The sequence below is a fragment of the Ricinus communis genome, chromosome 1 (genome assembly GCF_019578655.1).
Source record: "Ricinus communis isolate WT05 ecotype wild-type chromosome 1, ASM1957865v1, whole genome shotgun sequence".
Taxonomy (NCBI): domain Eukaryota; kingdom Viridiplantae; phylum Streptophyta; class Magnoliopsida; order Malpighiales; family Euphorbiaceae; genus Ricinus; species Ricinus communis.
In genome coordinates this window covers 3,013,539-3,029,546 of record NC_063256.1, presented here as the reverse complement: position 1 = coordinate 3,029,546, position 16,008 = coordinate 3,013,539, and the positions used below count along the sequence as shown (strand labels likewise).

At 33.2% G+C, this 16,008-nt stretch overlaps 5 protein-coding genes across 6 annotated transcripts; 3 read left to right on the top strand and 2 right to left on the bottom strand.

Annotated features, from left to right (window-relative positions):
* Positions 1 to 327: 327 nt before the first annotated feature.
* LOC8264565 (enolase 1, chloroplastic) lies at positions 328 to 4,202 on the bottom strand. Of its 2 annotated transcripts, none has more exons than XM_002511965.4 (7): positions 3,534 to 4,202; positions 2,573 to 2,880; positions 2,026 to 2,180; positions 1,628 to 1,945; positions 1,307 to 1,453; positions 1,166 to 1,216; positions 328 to 758 (listed from the first exon to the last, which is right to left on the bottom strand). In XM_002511965.4, the coding sequence occupies exons 1-7, from the start codon at positions 3,959 to 3,961 to the stop codon at positions 693 to 695; spliced, it is 1,473 nt and encodes a 490-aa protein (XP_002512011.2). In that variant the 5' UTR covers positions 3,962 to 4,202; the 3' UTR covers positions 328 to 692. The 2 variants fall into 2 exon arrangements, with proteins under 2 accessions (XP_002512011.2, XP_048231445.1); XM_048375488.1 differs by having other exon boundaries at positions 1,628 to 1,949; positions 2,030 to 2,180.
* Positions 4,203 to 6,048: 1,846 nt separating this feature from the next.
* On the bottom strand, positions 6,049 to 8,122 carry LOC8264564 (tetraspanin-11). Its single transcript, XM_048370486.1, has 2 exons — positions 7,165 to 8,122; positions 6,049 to 6,595 (listed from the first exon to the last, which is right to left on the bottom strand). The coding sequence occupies exons 1-2, from the start codon at positions 7,682 to 7,684 to the stop codon at positions 6,210 to 6,212; spliced, it is 906 nt and encodes a 301-aa protein (XP_048226443.1). The 5' UTR covers positions 7,685 to 8,122; the 3' UTR covers positions 6,049 to 6,209.
* Positions 8,123 to 8,961: 839 nt separating this feature from the next.
* On the top strand, positions 8,962 to 10,933 carry LOC107262511 (tetraspanin-11-like). The gene is made up of 2 exons (XM_015728614.2): positions 8,962 to 9,953; positions 10,408 to 10,933. Exons 1-2 carry the CDS (start codon positions 9,420 to 9,422, stop codon positions 10,729 to 10,731), a joined length of 858 nt encoding a protein of 285 aa, XP_015584100.2. The 5' UTR covers positions 8,962 to 9,419; the 3' UTR covers positions 10,732 to 10,933.
* A 1,122-nt stretch (positions 10,934 to 12,055) lies between these two features.
* On the top strand, positions 12,056 to 12,571 carry LOC112536736 (tetraspanin-8-like). The gene has a single exon (XM_025159592.2). The coding sequence runs from the start codon at positions 12,056 to 12,058 to the stop codon at positions 12,569 to 12,571; it is 516 nt and encodes a 171-aa protein (XP_025015360.2).
* A 1,533-nt stretch (positions 12,572 to 14,104) lies between these two features.
* LOC8264563 (tetraspanin-11-like) lies at positions 14,105 to 15,960 on the top strand. The gene is made up of 2 exons (XM_015728652.2): positions 14,105 to 14,998; positions 15,559 to 15,960. The coding sequence occupies exons 1-2, from the start codon at positions 14,510 to 14,512 to the stop codon at positions 15,880 to 15,882; spliced, it is 813 nt and encodes a 270-aa protein (XP_015584138.2). The 5' UTR covers positions 14,105 to 14,509; the 3' UTR covers positions 15,883 to 15,960.
* Positions 15,961 to 16,008: the final 48 nt, after the last annotated feature.

Genomic DNA, 16,008 nt, shown 5'->3' with positions numbered 1-16,008 from the left:
TGCTTTGTCCCTATAGTTGCATTGCATTTTAAAGTTTTTGTAATTTTCAAGTCCTTTTCTGAATGGCTGTTAAGAGAGCGGATTTACAAGCTGTTATCTGAGTGGATTAATATCCTCTCCTGTTGGTATTCATGGCTCCTTTAATACGCAATAAAACTATAGGGACGAAGAAAATGACCTGAAATTTACAATAATAGAAGTTCGTAGTTTCCTAAATATGGTCTTTGTAAGAGAATAATAATAAGGAAGAACAAAAAAAGCGGCGAAATGCTATTAGCATTTAGGCAGTTTATCATAACTAGTGCTAAAATGCAATGTGCTTCAAAGTTAAACAAATTAAGTTTGACAAAGCATTCTCATTAAAGGGCACATGAAATTACAAAGAAAGTGGTACAGATCTGGAACACAGAGACTCGCACTCAACCGAGTTCTCTTATAATCCAACGGGTACTTTTTAAAGTAAAACTTCCTTATTCCGGAGGCACACTTGTGTTTTCCCTGACTAAGATGACCTGGTTTCTAATGCATAATTAATTAGAAAACTGTAATGTATTTTGATTTTAATGATTTCCGCCAAAACTTTTTTCTCAAGATTTCCAAGGTCTAGTGGAATTGTGGTTCTGGAAGCAACCCCCCAAGATGCTGAATTCATCTGCTACTCTATACTGCCAAGAGACTTAAGTTTCCTTCTCCTAAGGTGTTCTGAAGGCCTGACCAGCAAAACGCACATTTCCAAGCTCCTCTTCAATACGCAGAAGCTGCAGCCAAAATCAAAACCCAAGTAGGGAATTATGAACGTAGCATTTTATAAAATAATTTATAAAATGGTCCGCTAGATTCTAACAATGTTTAAGAGGGGTGCAATTTTGGGAGATTAGTTTAAGGACCATCATTCCAACCAAATTAACAGAACAATCTAATTAATCTATGCTGCTCTCAGAAAGGTCAAGGATGCCGAATAAATCAGAATATTTTAGATCATCTATCGGAAGTTAATTTTCCAAGATGCAATCAGTTTGATCAAATTAGACCAATCCTAGTTACTTATTTGGCCCTCTAACAAAATGTAAGATCCATGTTTTGTCCACAATGGAACAGGACAGACAATTGGTATAAGGGAGAAAGCTCCTTATTCTGCAGTTATAGGGGGCAAATGACAGTTTACCTGATTATACTTGGCCAATCGCTCACTTCTGCAAGGAGCCCCAGTCTTGATCTAGACAACAAACATAAACAGTCAATTCCATGTTTTCAAAACAAATCCATAATAGATAGGTAAGTTTGAGAAGTTCAGCTAGTATAAAACCTGTCCGCTAGCCAAGCCAACAGAAAGATCAGCAATAAAGTTGTCCTCAGTTTCACCACTTCGGTGGCTAACCATCACACCCCAACCTGCAGCCTTCGAGTCAAGTGCTGCTCTAACAGACTCGGTGACTGTGCCTATCTGGTTAACCTGAAAAGTTCCATGAATAAAAATGAACTAAAAGTCAGCACCGTGGAGGAATACTTTCTAAACAATTCACTAATCAATTTTCATTTTTGCTTATTTATTTTTTCCAAAAGACAACATAAAAATTCTAGCACCAATACAAGAAAAGAGACAAATGAAAGAGAATTTGATGCTTGCCTTGAGAAGTAGACCATTGCAAGCCTTTTTCTGAATTGCTTCAGCTATTCTCTTTGGATTTGTGACCAACAAGTCATCCCCAACAAGTTGGATATCAACTGAAGACTGTAGTGAAGCCCAGGAGCTCCAATCATCCTGGTCAAAAGGATCTTCAATGGACACAATAGGAAAATCCCTAACAAATTCCCTGTAGAGCTCGCCAAGGCTCTGAGCTGAGAGCACATGAGCACCATCATTTGGCTGTTTCTTAAAGTTCAGATCATATTTTCCATCCTTTGTGAGAAACTCTGAAGCAGCAACATCCATTCCAATTTTGATCTGTTGTCATTTTTTGGGTGCATACTTTATATCAGCAAAAGTTGAAATTTCAAACACTAAATAAACTAAATGCAGCATACCTTCCCTGTGTAGCCAGCCTTTTCAATTGCATCCATAAGCAAAACTAGGCCCTCCCTATTATCCTGAACATTAGGAGCAAAACCCCCTTCATCTCCAACATTGCAAGCATCTTGTCCATACTTTGACATGATAATTCCCTTAAGTGTATGATAAACTGTAATGTCAACAAGAATCGTTATCTGCTGCTCACTGATAACTTTTGAAGCAACCATGTCAGCATATACTAAAGCATAACTACAAGGTTAACTGCTGGTAAACCATGACTATTGAAATTTAATAGTTGATTTATAATTCCATGTTGTTATCAATTTTTGTGATTCACAGTAGCTTTACTTTACAGTGCATTTTCATTTTCCTATTCCTATTTTTCTTTTCTCATTTAGTCAAACATTTCAGAAAAGGTAAAAGAGGATCCTGCAGATCTTATTCAAAGTCACTGAAGTAGACCAAAAATGCAACGGCACATGATGTTGCCAAGTTGACAGTCAATTAAACTACATGATTTCAGTAAAAGAGAATCATCAAAGTAAAAACTAGTTAACTAACCTTCACTACCCATGCGGAGGGCCTCAGCGAATGAAGTTGCACCTACTGGCAGGATCATAAATTCTTGCATAGCTAAATTGTTTCCAGCATGACTGCCTCCATTTATCACATTAAAAGCTGGAACTGGCATTACAAGCTCCTTTGTTCCTGACAATTCCTGAATGTGTTTGTACAAGGGCATTCCTTTGGCTCCAGCACCTGCCCGGCATATGCTCAGGGACACCCCAAGAATTGCATTAGCACCTAACTTTGACTTGTTAGGAGTTCCATCAATATCCAACATAATTGCATCCACATCATCTTGGTTTCTAGTGAAACATATAAACCGACACTGACATAATTAACTATATAACCAATAAACGAAAGAAGAAAAAAAAAATCATCAAGCTTACAAGGAGAGCAACTGCAAATTTCAGGGCTCGACTCAATAGGAGATAAAACAAAATCCACGAAATAAATAGCCTAATATCACGGGGATGCAACAAGAATGACCAAGTTCGCATTAACACTAATTAGATGGCAGATTTTATTACGAGAAACAGCTCCATAACTTGAAAGGTGGAGGGTCATGCTGTAAATCAATAATTATTAATTTATATTATGCAAGCAAGAATATCTGAAAAGTGAGCTTAGCAATCTGGATGTTCAACACAATCATGAGACAAAGACAGCACAAACTCAGAATTCAATATTGTGGTAAGTCAAAACAGTAAAATACAGACTTTAATATAGCTTAGCTTCCCCGACATCCAATACTATTCCATCCTTAGGCTACTAAATCCCAAATTACCAAAAAAAAAAAAAAAAAAGAAATTTGATTCTACATGTGATTTCAAAACAATAAAGACGCTATCTTTACCTTTCATATGTAATCAATCTTGCAGTTAACATCTACAAAGCAAAAAGAAAGGGGCAAGCACAGGACTAAAAGGGCATAGAAGTAATGAACATTGACAATCACCTGACATCAACACCGATCAACTTAGGACCCAAAATATCATTAATATTTTTAACAGCCTGAAGTACACCTTTGCCACCATAAACACTCTTATCTCCATCTCTAAGCTCCAAAGCTTCGTAGATCCCAGTAGAGGCACCACTGGGTACAGCAGATCGGTAAAGATCATCAGTAACAAGATCAACCTCAACTGTTGGATTCCCTCGGCTGTCAATGATCTGTCTAGCTTTGACAGACTTCACTTTGCACTCTTTGGCAATCTTGGTGGCAGAGGATGGTGCTACAGCGACAGAGTTACGAACAACAAAAGAACGGGATTTGAATGGAAGGGAAAGTGAAGTGGGGGTTGGAGAAGAGAAAGATTGGGGCCTTGAAGAAAAGAAAGGTTTGTTGAGGAGGTTGGCTGATTGTGCAGTGGTCAAAGCAGCCATTTTTACTGTATAATTTCTTTTTGTGTGTGTTTGAGGGAAGTGGGATATGTGCAAAGAGAGGAGTGAAGAGGAAAGTCTGGTCTTTTTTTATTAATGGATTTAAGAAGAAGAAGGTGGTGTAGGAAAGTCCGCCGAGAGGCGATGAAAGCCAAGTGGAGGAACAGGTGGTTGTTTGTTGGAAGGGACGTTAGTCTTTAGGAGACTTTTAAAGGGTGGCCGAAGCCAGAAGCCAGAAGCCAGAAGCCACAATAAGACAACGGGTTAGGTATTTAGTTCTTGAAATGTATGTGCGCGTGTTTCAATTTTGATGTTTGGCTGCTGCCAAATGCCAACTACTAATTTTCTTCTGCACCAAAAAGAAATACACAAAAAGAGGCTAAACGTACAAAATGGCCCTTGAATTTTTCCCAAAAGACAATTAATATAGTCAACGATCATTTTGGTACAATTTGGAACAAAACCCTTTTAAGCTGATACAGTCCGAATTGCAACTCTATTTTTTCTACCTATTTTCCATCCATGATCCGAAATTCTGAAGTTTACATATTGAGAAGGTTAGATCTGCATTAAATCTCATCTAAAAATTCCATCAACTCTTGTTTTTAATATATTTTTTAAATTAACGGCCAAATTCATTTAATTTAATATATTTTTTATACTCAAATAAACATACTTTTTACACGTAAAAAGGAAAGAAAAATGATAAAAAAATATAAAATTTTAAAATATAGTATATTACTTTTATTCTAACTTGAAAGGAAGAAAGATATATTGAATATTTATTGCTTATAAATATACTACTTTTATCTTTCCTGACGAGTTTAGGCCATGGATAAGAAATTAAGTTGATATCTTACTATAAGGTACATGTCATATTATCAATTTGATTAATAGGTATAAACTAACAAATATGAAGATAAATCAAATGAGTGTATTTGAATCTCAGCAGCAATATTCCAGTGGTTACAGAATGTTAAAGAGGTGTAAACAATCCGTCAAATTTGTTAACATTGCATGAATTATACTGAAAAAAAAATTGAATTAATATTAGAGTTGTTGACTCAAACTATTATTAAAATATTTCATTTTTCTTAAATTCAGAATTTTATTAACTTTATATACTTAAATTATATTTAATAGTGATTCCGACTCCACCTCTCCTTTTCTTAATTGTTGGAGTTTATGCTCTATATTAATAAATTTCATTGATGATTTCATCGAAAGCTAAAAAAAAAAAAATTAATATTAAAATTTGATATTGAAATTAAAAAATTTAAAAATACATACTAAATTTGATAATAAATATAAACCATATAATTTGTTTAACAATTAAATTTTAATAAATTGACGACAACAACAATAAAATTTATATTCATAATCTTAAGTCACTTGCACATTTAGCAAAATTATATCAACTCAATAGCTAAGAATTTAGAGTAATTTAATTTTTGTTATTACTTTTATATAACTTTTTTAAATTAAAAGCCAAAATGCTATAATCCACTATCAGTATTTATTTTATTAAATTGAAAAGTGATTTATTTTTTACATACTCCGTAGATGAAGACACATAAAATGGCCGAAAACAATATAAACAATACCTTATCTATTGTGCCCATCTCAAATCCTGTTAGAAACCTATCATTGTTACTTGTACCTCTTCCAAATCCTATTAAAATAATCTGCATTTTATCGGTATATGTTCCAAACCCATTTATTAGCTACATTTTCCTAAAGAAATTATAATATAACCAAATACTAACATAAATATTTACACATAATATATATAATCTATAAAATAAATAAAATTTAAAAAATTTAAATTTATGTTCATCGCATTAACATAAATTTATTCATATACACGCAATTTAGATACTTGTTGATTCGTATTTTATCTGTTATATATATTTATCACAAATTTTATTAACTCTTTTTTATATTATCCTATTAGAATCGGATCGGATTGAGATACTACAGCCCGTTATCATCTGTAATTATGTATTTTAGTAAAAATATCCGTAAATAACAAATTCTTAAGAAAAAAAAAAGGGAACATGTATAGCTAATTAAAATTGAGAAAATAAACGTACACAAAGTGAAAATCCTTTAAACAAAACTGAATAAAATCTACAAACGTAAGAATGTTCATGACTAGCTAGCTAGTTGAGATTTTGAATCCGAAACATCCCATTAAACTCTTGGGCCAATTTCTCTATACACCAAGACCTAATGAAGAAATAAAAGCAAATTAAGCAGAAATATAAGGACTGTATTTAACATACCGATACTTGATGCTTCTCCTGGCACAGCAACCAACGAAATAAGTAAGCAAAAGAAAACATATGGTTAAGATGTTATAGGGAGCAAGAAGCATGTAACTGTTCCTTAAGTTGGCTAGGAATCCTGCCCTGCAAGAATTGCAATCGTAGCACAGCAAGTCTTGCTTATTGTTCCATGTGGTGCAGTCTGTGTCAGTATTCTTGGGAAGCCCTGACGTTGGCACTGTCCAGAATGTGGCGTTCTTGTATTCTAAGTCACATGATGTTGGTGGCTTGCAGCAACCCGACTGAAGAAACATACATACCAACAGTATAAGAAACTGAAAAAAATCCATACCAGCTATTTGATTTTGTGCTTCTATTTTAGTGATGTTATATTAAGAGACAGTTATTGAACTAATTAGACCATTAACCCTAGCAAATCTACATTTTTCTTATCTAATTAGAGGTGGAGTATTCAAATCAAAATTAGGGTTCTGAAAAGAAAAAAAATTAGAAATCTCATTCACAAAATTAAAAAATAAAATGAAATCTCTAAATGAACTTCTTTTATTTAGGTAATCTATATGCACAAAACTAGTTTCATCTCTACCAATCTAGATAAAAACATGTCAATTATTGAAGTATATAATCTACACAATAAAATGGAAAATTTTAGAGAACTAATGTTCTTATTATGATCTCAACTTCATCTTCTTTCCTTTTTTATTTTTACCCATCAAGAGGCAAAGATTCACACATGTCAAATTTAGTTAAAAAACATTGAATTCAAAGCAAGCACACAATGGACAAATGTATAAATGAATTGTTTTTCTTTAATTTTATATGCGGATGTGAAGGCAGAATATAAAATCAATGAATGGCAAAATTAAAGGAACAGAGGACTGATTATTAAAGAAAATGAGTAGAATGTTTATTGCGTACATGCCTGAAGTGGAGTCAATTTCATGATGTAAAAATCAGATTCCTTCTGGGTAGCATTCTGGCTAAGAGTCTGGCAGACCCCAGCATCAATCAAACAATTCTTGATTGGAATCCAGTGATATGTATCAACAACATGCATCTGCAACCATTTTGAGAAATCTTCCAATCTATATTCCTTAAACCCTAATCCATCATTTGCCTTAATCCCAGAATCTCCTTTATGCGTAACCACGAATGCAAAAACTGTAATTGTCATTACTATTAGCCCAAAAATAAGAAAGAATATCATAGCCAAATAAAGCATAAGAAGAGAATTGTCTTTCAGAAATGAACCCAATAACCCTAACAATGACATCACCAGAACAAAAACACCCATTATCAAGAGAGGGTTTTGCATAAGCTTTTGGCAATGGTTGACACCGTGTACATGAATATAAACGCCTAAGCCTAAAGCTACGAGGCCAAAGATTATGAAGATGACATTGATGATTGAAATGATATAGTTACTAACACGAGCCATTATTATGATTATGGTTTTTTTCTTTTTACGTGGTTTTTGGGATTTCCATGTTCAAGGTGGTGTGATTTCTGAATTTATAATAAGGAGGACAACATTTGGAGCTGGTTCATTGCGGGTATAACAAACTGTAGCACGACTGAACTGGGATTGTAACTGAAGGATTTTTTTTTTTGTTTTTTACAGAAGAGGTTGAAGGAGGATGGACGAAAAGCTTCCTTGGCATGAATGTGGGAAGACACCTTAACGAGAAAAACAAACCTCAAACAAGAATAACAAACAGCTCCTGCAAACTCAACCAAATCCCATTTCAGGGCAATTAGCTGGAACCATCCATATATTCTATTTACTATCTCGAAACATAATTAACACAAACCGTTAAATTCTCATTTCTTACACTAATCAATGGTTTTAAACCTTGGTTTTATATTTTAATTTTAAGGATTAATGTCTAGCATGAATAACAAAACTAAGGGTATTCGGTTCAAACCAAATTACCGAACCAAACAAAACCTAATTAGAAAATCGATTCAGTTTTTATCGTTTCTATTCGGTTTTGAACTTTAATATTTGAAAATTTCATTCGGTTCTAAATATCTAATTTTTTAAATGGGACACTTCAAACTATGTTCATCTCAAATAAACTAAAAGTGGCCACTTTATTATAGAAAACACTTCGTTGATTTGAATCTTGACATATGGGTACTTATTGTTGCACGTATAGGTGAAATCCATCCAATGCCTAAGGAGATTTGATAGGACATCAATGGTGGATGGAGAAGTCTAATTTGATACTTTTGGTGATAAAGAAACGTCAAAATTGACAAGAAAAGAGCAGGTTTCTCTCTCTCTCTCTCTCTCTCTCTCTCTCTTTTTCAGCAATCGAATATAACTGATTTCTTATTATTGTTTTCTTTCCCATTCTAGTTTTTGGTAACAGAGATACTTTACAGTAGAATCCAAGGTAAATGGGACAGAGAAAGAAGAGAAGCAATATACAAAAAAGAACCCAACTAATAGAAATTTTTTATTTAGCTATATCGATTCCTATTCTAAAAGGAAGTGTATATATATATATGGATGGTTTGATTTTGATTAATTTTTTAACATGCACATTATTAATTAGTTTGGCATTGTTTATTTTAATTTATTTTCTTAAATCTTTTTATGTCGTCACTGTTTTTTAGGATCTAATTCTTGAAATAAATAAAGAAAACACTACTCTTTTTATAAGTAGATTCTAGAACATGGAAGCAGCAAAAATAAGAAGAACAAAAGTTCAAAATTTTAAAAGTGGACTATTTGGTCGATTTTCTTGAGAAAAGAAAAGAAGTGTATTGTTGTTGAATTACAGTTTCTGTTATTTAATTATTCTCCATAATTACTTTATCGGCAAAGAAGAACAAAAAAATAAATAAGAAAGTAAAACGAGAAAAATACAATGAATTCAATTTAACAAGCCAATCAGAAACGTGGTAATTATGAGGTCCACCTCACATAAGCACAGACACTTTATAGTTTTCAGTTTTTAGATTTGAGAAAAACTTGGTATATATTTCAACTAATTATCTGTTTTAAAATATAAATATATATTAATTATTTATCGACCGCCATTCTTCCAGTAAATATTAGGCACCATTTTCTTTTCACATTCCTCTCCAACGTAACCCTAATTCTCTTCTTCCCATTCACAAAAAAAAAAAAAAAGAAAAAAAAGAAAAGAAAAGAAGAAACACTTATGGCTCGTATAAGCAATATCCTTATCGTGGCATTGAACGCAATTTTTCTCCTCATAGGCCTCTGCCTCATCATCTATGGTATAAGTTCTCACATGCATCACCGCTCCTCCTCCGCCATCGCCGCTCTCACCGCATGCCAACAATTCTTGCTCAATGCTTTACTAATACTAGGTGTCTTTGTCGCACTAGTTTCTCTGCTAGGGCTAACTGGTGCATACCACAAGAGCAACTGGCTGCTTGCTCTTTATCTGATTCTCTTGTTTTTTATGATTGTTGGGGCCGTCATTTTCATGATTTTCCTGTTCGCTGTCACCAATGAAACTGCTGGCAAAGTTGTGTCCCATCGAGGGTTTAAGGAGTACAGGCTCGGAGATTACTCCCATTGGTTGCAGAACCACTTTGCTAAAGGGAACAATTGGGAAATTTTCAGGAGTTGTTTGGTTGATTCTCAAGCTTGCAGTGCCTTCAGTAGCGATGATAATGAAGATCAAGAGCATGAAGACTTCTTGAAGGCCAATTTTTCTCCCTTACAGGTACTTATTCTTTCCAAAGTTAAAAAATTTCTTTCTGTCAATTCAATTTTCAAGTAAGATTGCAATAAGGTGTGAGACTTTGTCAAAATTAATGGAATCTAAATATCCATATTAGTGTTTTTAATTCCACATATTTGTTCATCACCTTGTTTCCATATACTATATAATTTAAAAGCATTTATAGAATGCACAACAATAAATAAATAAATACATACAATCAATTATCCCATCAAATAAATAATTGCTGCTCTCACAACTACATTTTTCAGTTAAAAAATTAAATAAAATTAAGTTGGAATTCATGATTTTCTTCAACATTATTAGCTTGAATCCCTTCGACCAAACATCGCCTGCTTCGACAAATTATTCCTGTTATTATTGCATGTGATTCTCTATAAAGGTCTAAGAGTGCAGAAGAGTGTGGCATATAATTTCTGATATCCTCGAATTTCAGGACGGTTGCTGCCAGCCACCAGCGAAGTGTGGATTTATTTACAGGAATACAACATTCGGGATAGAAACATTATTCGGGCCTGGGGTAGATTACAATGCTGACACTGACTGTAGAATATGGAATGATAACCATAACAAGCTGTGCTACAGCTGCAATTCTTGCAAAGTTGGGTTTCTAGCTACTGTCAGGAATCAGTGGAGACATTCAGCGGTTGGCTTATTAATTCTCATTGCCTTCAAAATCTTGGTCTTCTGTATTGGTTGCTGTGCTAGAAGGAACAACTCCATTTATAAAAGATATCCCCATTACAGGAGCTATCCTTGAGCTAATTATCATTCATTACTATTAATTTCTCCTCCTGTTTTCTTGGTGCCTTAATTTTCTTTTTATCTAGTTCGAGATTTCTGTTTTTAACATATAACTCGAAATTTCTAATTAATTAAGTTTATTTATTTTTTTTGTATATTTCTAGTTAATGATCTATTATTCTTCTTTTTAGATATTGGCCCTTAATTATATCTATAAAGTTTTTCCTAAAGAACTTGAAAAATAAGTCTTAAAAATGCTTTGCAGAAGAATCCAATTCTAAATGATAAAATCTTGGCTAACTCGACTAATCCTCTTTGAACTCTTGATTTGAAGTAATTAATAAATTAATTAATCACCGGAATTTAGGGTCCACCACAACGTTGAATAGGCATATACCACCCAAAATCCGCTACCAAATCCAACAGGATCATGGCCAGTTTTTGCAAAATATCAAGAAGATTTAATTACTTAGCCCCCCAAAAACCACGCATCCAACAAATTAAATTATTTACCATATTTTTCACATAATCCTATCCATATTTATAATTTTTCAAATACTCATTTTCAGGTCCTTGAATTTTTCATTTTCAGCATTGAGTCCTTAAAATATATATTTACATTTTAATTAGGTCTCTGAACTATTATATGTTTTGCTTAACATGAAGAATCCTTTTGTCTAATGCAAAGCATATGATGTAATTTAATATGCTTTCATCTATTCTCAATAAGATAATTAAATACATTTTTAGTAAATTTCTTCCAATAGACTTAATGCTTTCTTCTATTGGCGAAATTCAAAATGCCCTTCCTCACTTCTCCAATTTTTTAGCTCATGTAACATATATCAACCTTAAGCTATACATCCTATACTTTATATTAAGTATAATGCTTTTTTTCTTTTTTTAATGTTAACGAAAATAATAATTTAAGATTCTAATAAAATACATACTTTAATAACCCAACACTACATCAAAAGAACAAAAAGACTTGGGGACATTGTGATGGGATTTTCATTTATAATTGCATAACGAACTAACTACACTTGTATTCTATCTATGGCTAGTGGAGCAAATACCTAACAAACCATCTCCATCCAATTATAAACGAACATCGATCACTAACACTACCACAAGTATTAATTTCTTTTCAAGCCCATTATTTCTAAACAAATTAATCGAACATTTATAACATTTTTGCTGTAGAACATCCCTACTTAGCTGTTTTCTCTGTTCTTTTCCATGCATGCATATATATGAAGAAAAAATTAAAACAAAAGAAATAAAGGCACCAAAGCATACGCTTTTATAAACGCAGAAAAAGAAGAAGAAACAGAAACATAATGGCTCGCCCTACCGACTGCCTCTTCTTATCCTTCAACTTGTTAGCTTTAACGTCTGGTTGTTTTGCCATAGGTTCATATCTCTACTTCCAAACCAATGGAGTCACTGATTGCAAGAATGTCGTCCAAAAGCCACTTCTGGTAATGGGTATCATTTTGATGGTTATATCATTGATAGGATTCGTTGGTGCAGTTTGCAAGCTCACTTCCCTGCTCTGGTTCTACTCTTTCGTGGCATTCTTGGTTCTTGTTGGGCTGACTGCTTTTTCAGTTTTGGCTTACATGATCGATAATCCGAATGCTAGTGAGAAATTATCAGGAATAGGTTTCAAGAAGCATAGTATTGGAGAACATTACGCACAGTGGTTGCAGAATATGGTAATTAATGGGAAGCACTGGAATGGTATTAGAGCTTGTTTGATTGATCATGAGGTATGCAAACGTCTTCATAAGAATAATCTTGTCCAAAATGCTGGGGATTTTTTTCTCAAGAAATTGTCTCCCGTTGAGGTATAAATTCTATATCAAGTTCTTAATCTACCATCTATCTTCTGTTTTCTTTTTTCAAAGACAGCTATATGCACCAAGGAGAGATATGCATGCACAAATGCTTTAAATCATGGCTGCCTATTGCACAAATGCCCAGCAAATATTTACAACACAGTAAAATATATTTGATGAAAAAGAAATGCATGTAATATTAGTAGTTTTTCCATATTAAATATGTGTTTTACCTTAATTGATATATTTGGTTTAGAATTAAGTATATTATCATAACAATATTAATCTTTTATTAATATGGCACACATTTTACTAATGTGACACATTTATTTTTAAATAGCTCTTTTTTTTTTTAATTTCCCCTATTTAGTTTTTTGAGGGAAAGATGATGAGAAATATTGACATCAAATAGTATGTTAATTTTCATGGATGTTCAGTCTGGTTGCTGCAAGCCACCTATATATTGTGGATTGGAATACAAGAATGCAACATTCTGGGTAGTACCTAAATCAGGTCTAGCCATAAAAGAAAGTGACTGCACCTCTTGGAGCAATGATCAGAACAAGCTGTGCTACAATTGTAATTCATGCAAGGCTGGAGTTATAGAAAAGAGCAGGAAGATTTGGAGAATTTTTGCTATTCTTGATTTTATTGACATTGCTATCCTACTTATTATGTATTTTCTTAGTTGTTGTACTAGAAATCACATTCTATCGGATAACAAGTATAATAGAATACACCCTTAATTGATCAGAACCTTAACCAATGAAGCCACAAGTTATTGATATAATTTCTCTGCTCGAAACTTAGCTCATGATATTAGCTGATAGTAATTCATTTAATATGAATGAGAAATTTTATTATATACAGAAAATAATTTATGAAGCAACTCAAAGCAATCTATAGTTGTTCAACTAAGAGTAAAAAAATTGTAGTATGCATAAAAAAAGTTCTAAATTGGAGAGGAATTTTCATGATTAGTCTAAACTCAATTAGACCAATATTTACATTAACGAAATTTTCAATTATAGCTAAAAAGTGTGAAAAATTGTACACAGTTTAAAAGTACGCTTTCATCTACGTACCAAACTGGTAAATGAGTGTCATATATTTATTAGTTTTATTAGTTTTAAGTGATTGAGTATGTATCAATCATCCACAACTAAAATGTAATACATTTTTATATTCACTTTACTCATATTCGTTGCATTGCATATATTTAGTGGAAAACTCACACATATTCACATTTCTTTCAAGACTTTCCAAAAAAGAAATAAAATAAAATAAAATGAAACAAAAGAAATTTCTTAAGTAGGCTATACGGTTCATATCTCAATGAAAGATTTGCACTTGTTTGGTCATAAAATAATCCTCTTTCTGATTTGTTTCATAAAGTAATCTTTAGGAACATTCTAAATTCACCTTAGAATGAGTCATCCTTTTATTATTTTAATTTTTTCGAGCAGAGAGAGTCACCCATCTTCTTAACACATTGAGAAAATCAAGTATGAGTCACCCATCTTCTTAACACATTGAGAAAATCAAGTATGATACTAACTCAATAAAGACAGCAAAATCCAAGATGGACATAATATGGTACGAATGGCATCTGTTGCTGTAATATAGTATTTAAATAAGGACTTCTTTCAAAAAAGCATTTTAAACAAGGAAATAAACCGTTAAATACTTGCAAGAAAGATTGAAATATTTTCTGTAAAAAGAAAGGGGTAAAAAAATATAATTACAGTTAATAAATCCAGGAGAGAGTCTCCACTTCTTCGCTGTTTTACTCCGTTTCTTGCTCCCTCCTTTCCTGATCCTTCAAAACAATAAACCAAACACAAATCAAAAGAATTCTTTATCATCATATCGACCATTGTTTCATACCCTCCTGTTCCCTATAAGCAAGCAAAAAGGCAAGAAAAAAAAAAAAGAAAAAAGAAAGGACTTATCATGGTTCGTGCAAGCAACATTGTTTTAGGCATCTTTAATGGCATTCTACTAATCATAGGCCTTGCAGCAATATGCACAGGTCTGTATTTCTTCGTCGGAAGCAACTCGCAATGTGAAAAGGGTGTCGAAAATGAGTTGTTGATAATGGGTGCTGCTTTGGTTCTTGTATCATTGCTAGGGTTGATTGGTTCCTGCTATGGGATTAACTTCTTTTTGATTTTTTACTTGATTGTCATGTTTCTTTTGATCCTTGGACTCATCTGTTTTACCTTTTTTACTATCTTCGTCACCAATGAGGCTGTTGGCAAGGCTGCTTCGCGTACCAAGATCATGAATTTTAACTCTTGGATAAGGGACCATTTTGTTAATGATCGCAACTGGCATCAGATCAGAGATTGTTTGGTTGATGCAAAGGTTTGCAAGAGTCTTGGTGCTGATGTTGATACTCATGTTTCTGATTTTTACAAGAAGAATCTGTCCCCTATACAGGTAAATTTGCTGTTAATTTATATACACGCACGATGGTAATGAAATTAAAATTCAAGTGCCCGATTCTAAGATGATCTCATCTTAATATCCCAATAGACTATATAATTATGTTAAACATTTTTAAATGTCAAATGAGATGCGAATATTTTATGTGAATCTTTGTTACATTGATTTGCTTTGTGATTTACGATCCTATGTACTTCAGACTTCAGGGTTGATGATGACGGTGCAATTAATATGTAGAACATTAGGGGAACTTTTCTGTTCTTTTTTTTCTTTTCCTATTTGGATTCAAACTCTCTCTATATATTACTAGACCAAAAAAATTTAAACATTTTCACTGTCATATCGAGGCTGAAACTTAACTTGGAAATGATTTTGCAAAGACTAAACCAGTGATAGTGTTGCAATATTTATGGCAATACATCCCCTTGTAGCCTGCAAGGTTCGGAAATGCAATACCCTATTCACAGATTCTATTAGATTACAATTCTTGGAATTATTATGAATCGAAAATGAGGATAACTTAATTCTATAATAATTTGTTGTATGTTTTTCAGTCCGGTTGCTGCAAGCCACCAAATGAATGTGGTTTCGAGCATCAGAATGCAACCTTTTGGTTAAAGCCTAAAGCAGGAGCAGTGAAAAATAGAGACTGCACAACATGGAATAACCAGCAGACGACTCTATGCTACAACTGCGAGTCCTGCAAGGATGGAGTTGTGGATAACATCAGGCATAAGTGGCAAGTATTGGCCATTGCCAATGCTTGTATCACTGTTCTCCTCATCATTTTATATTCCATCGGTTGCTGCGCCAAGAGGAATAATTCTGCCGAGAACAGTTATGGCAAATATAGAGGAGGATATAGGTCTTACCCTTGACGTGTCTCCTCTATAAACTCTTGTTTTATTAATTTCGTAATACAGAATAATTTTTATAGAGTTAAATTATTACCCTTATTTACCTTTTCTTTTCATACTAATTCTGCCTTCTCTTTTAAAAATTGG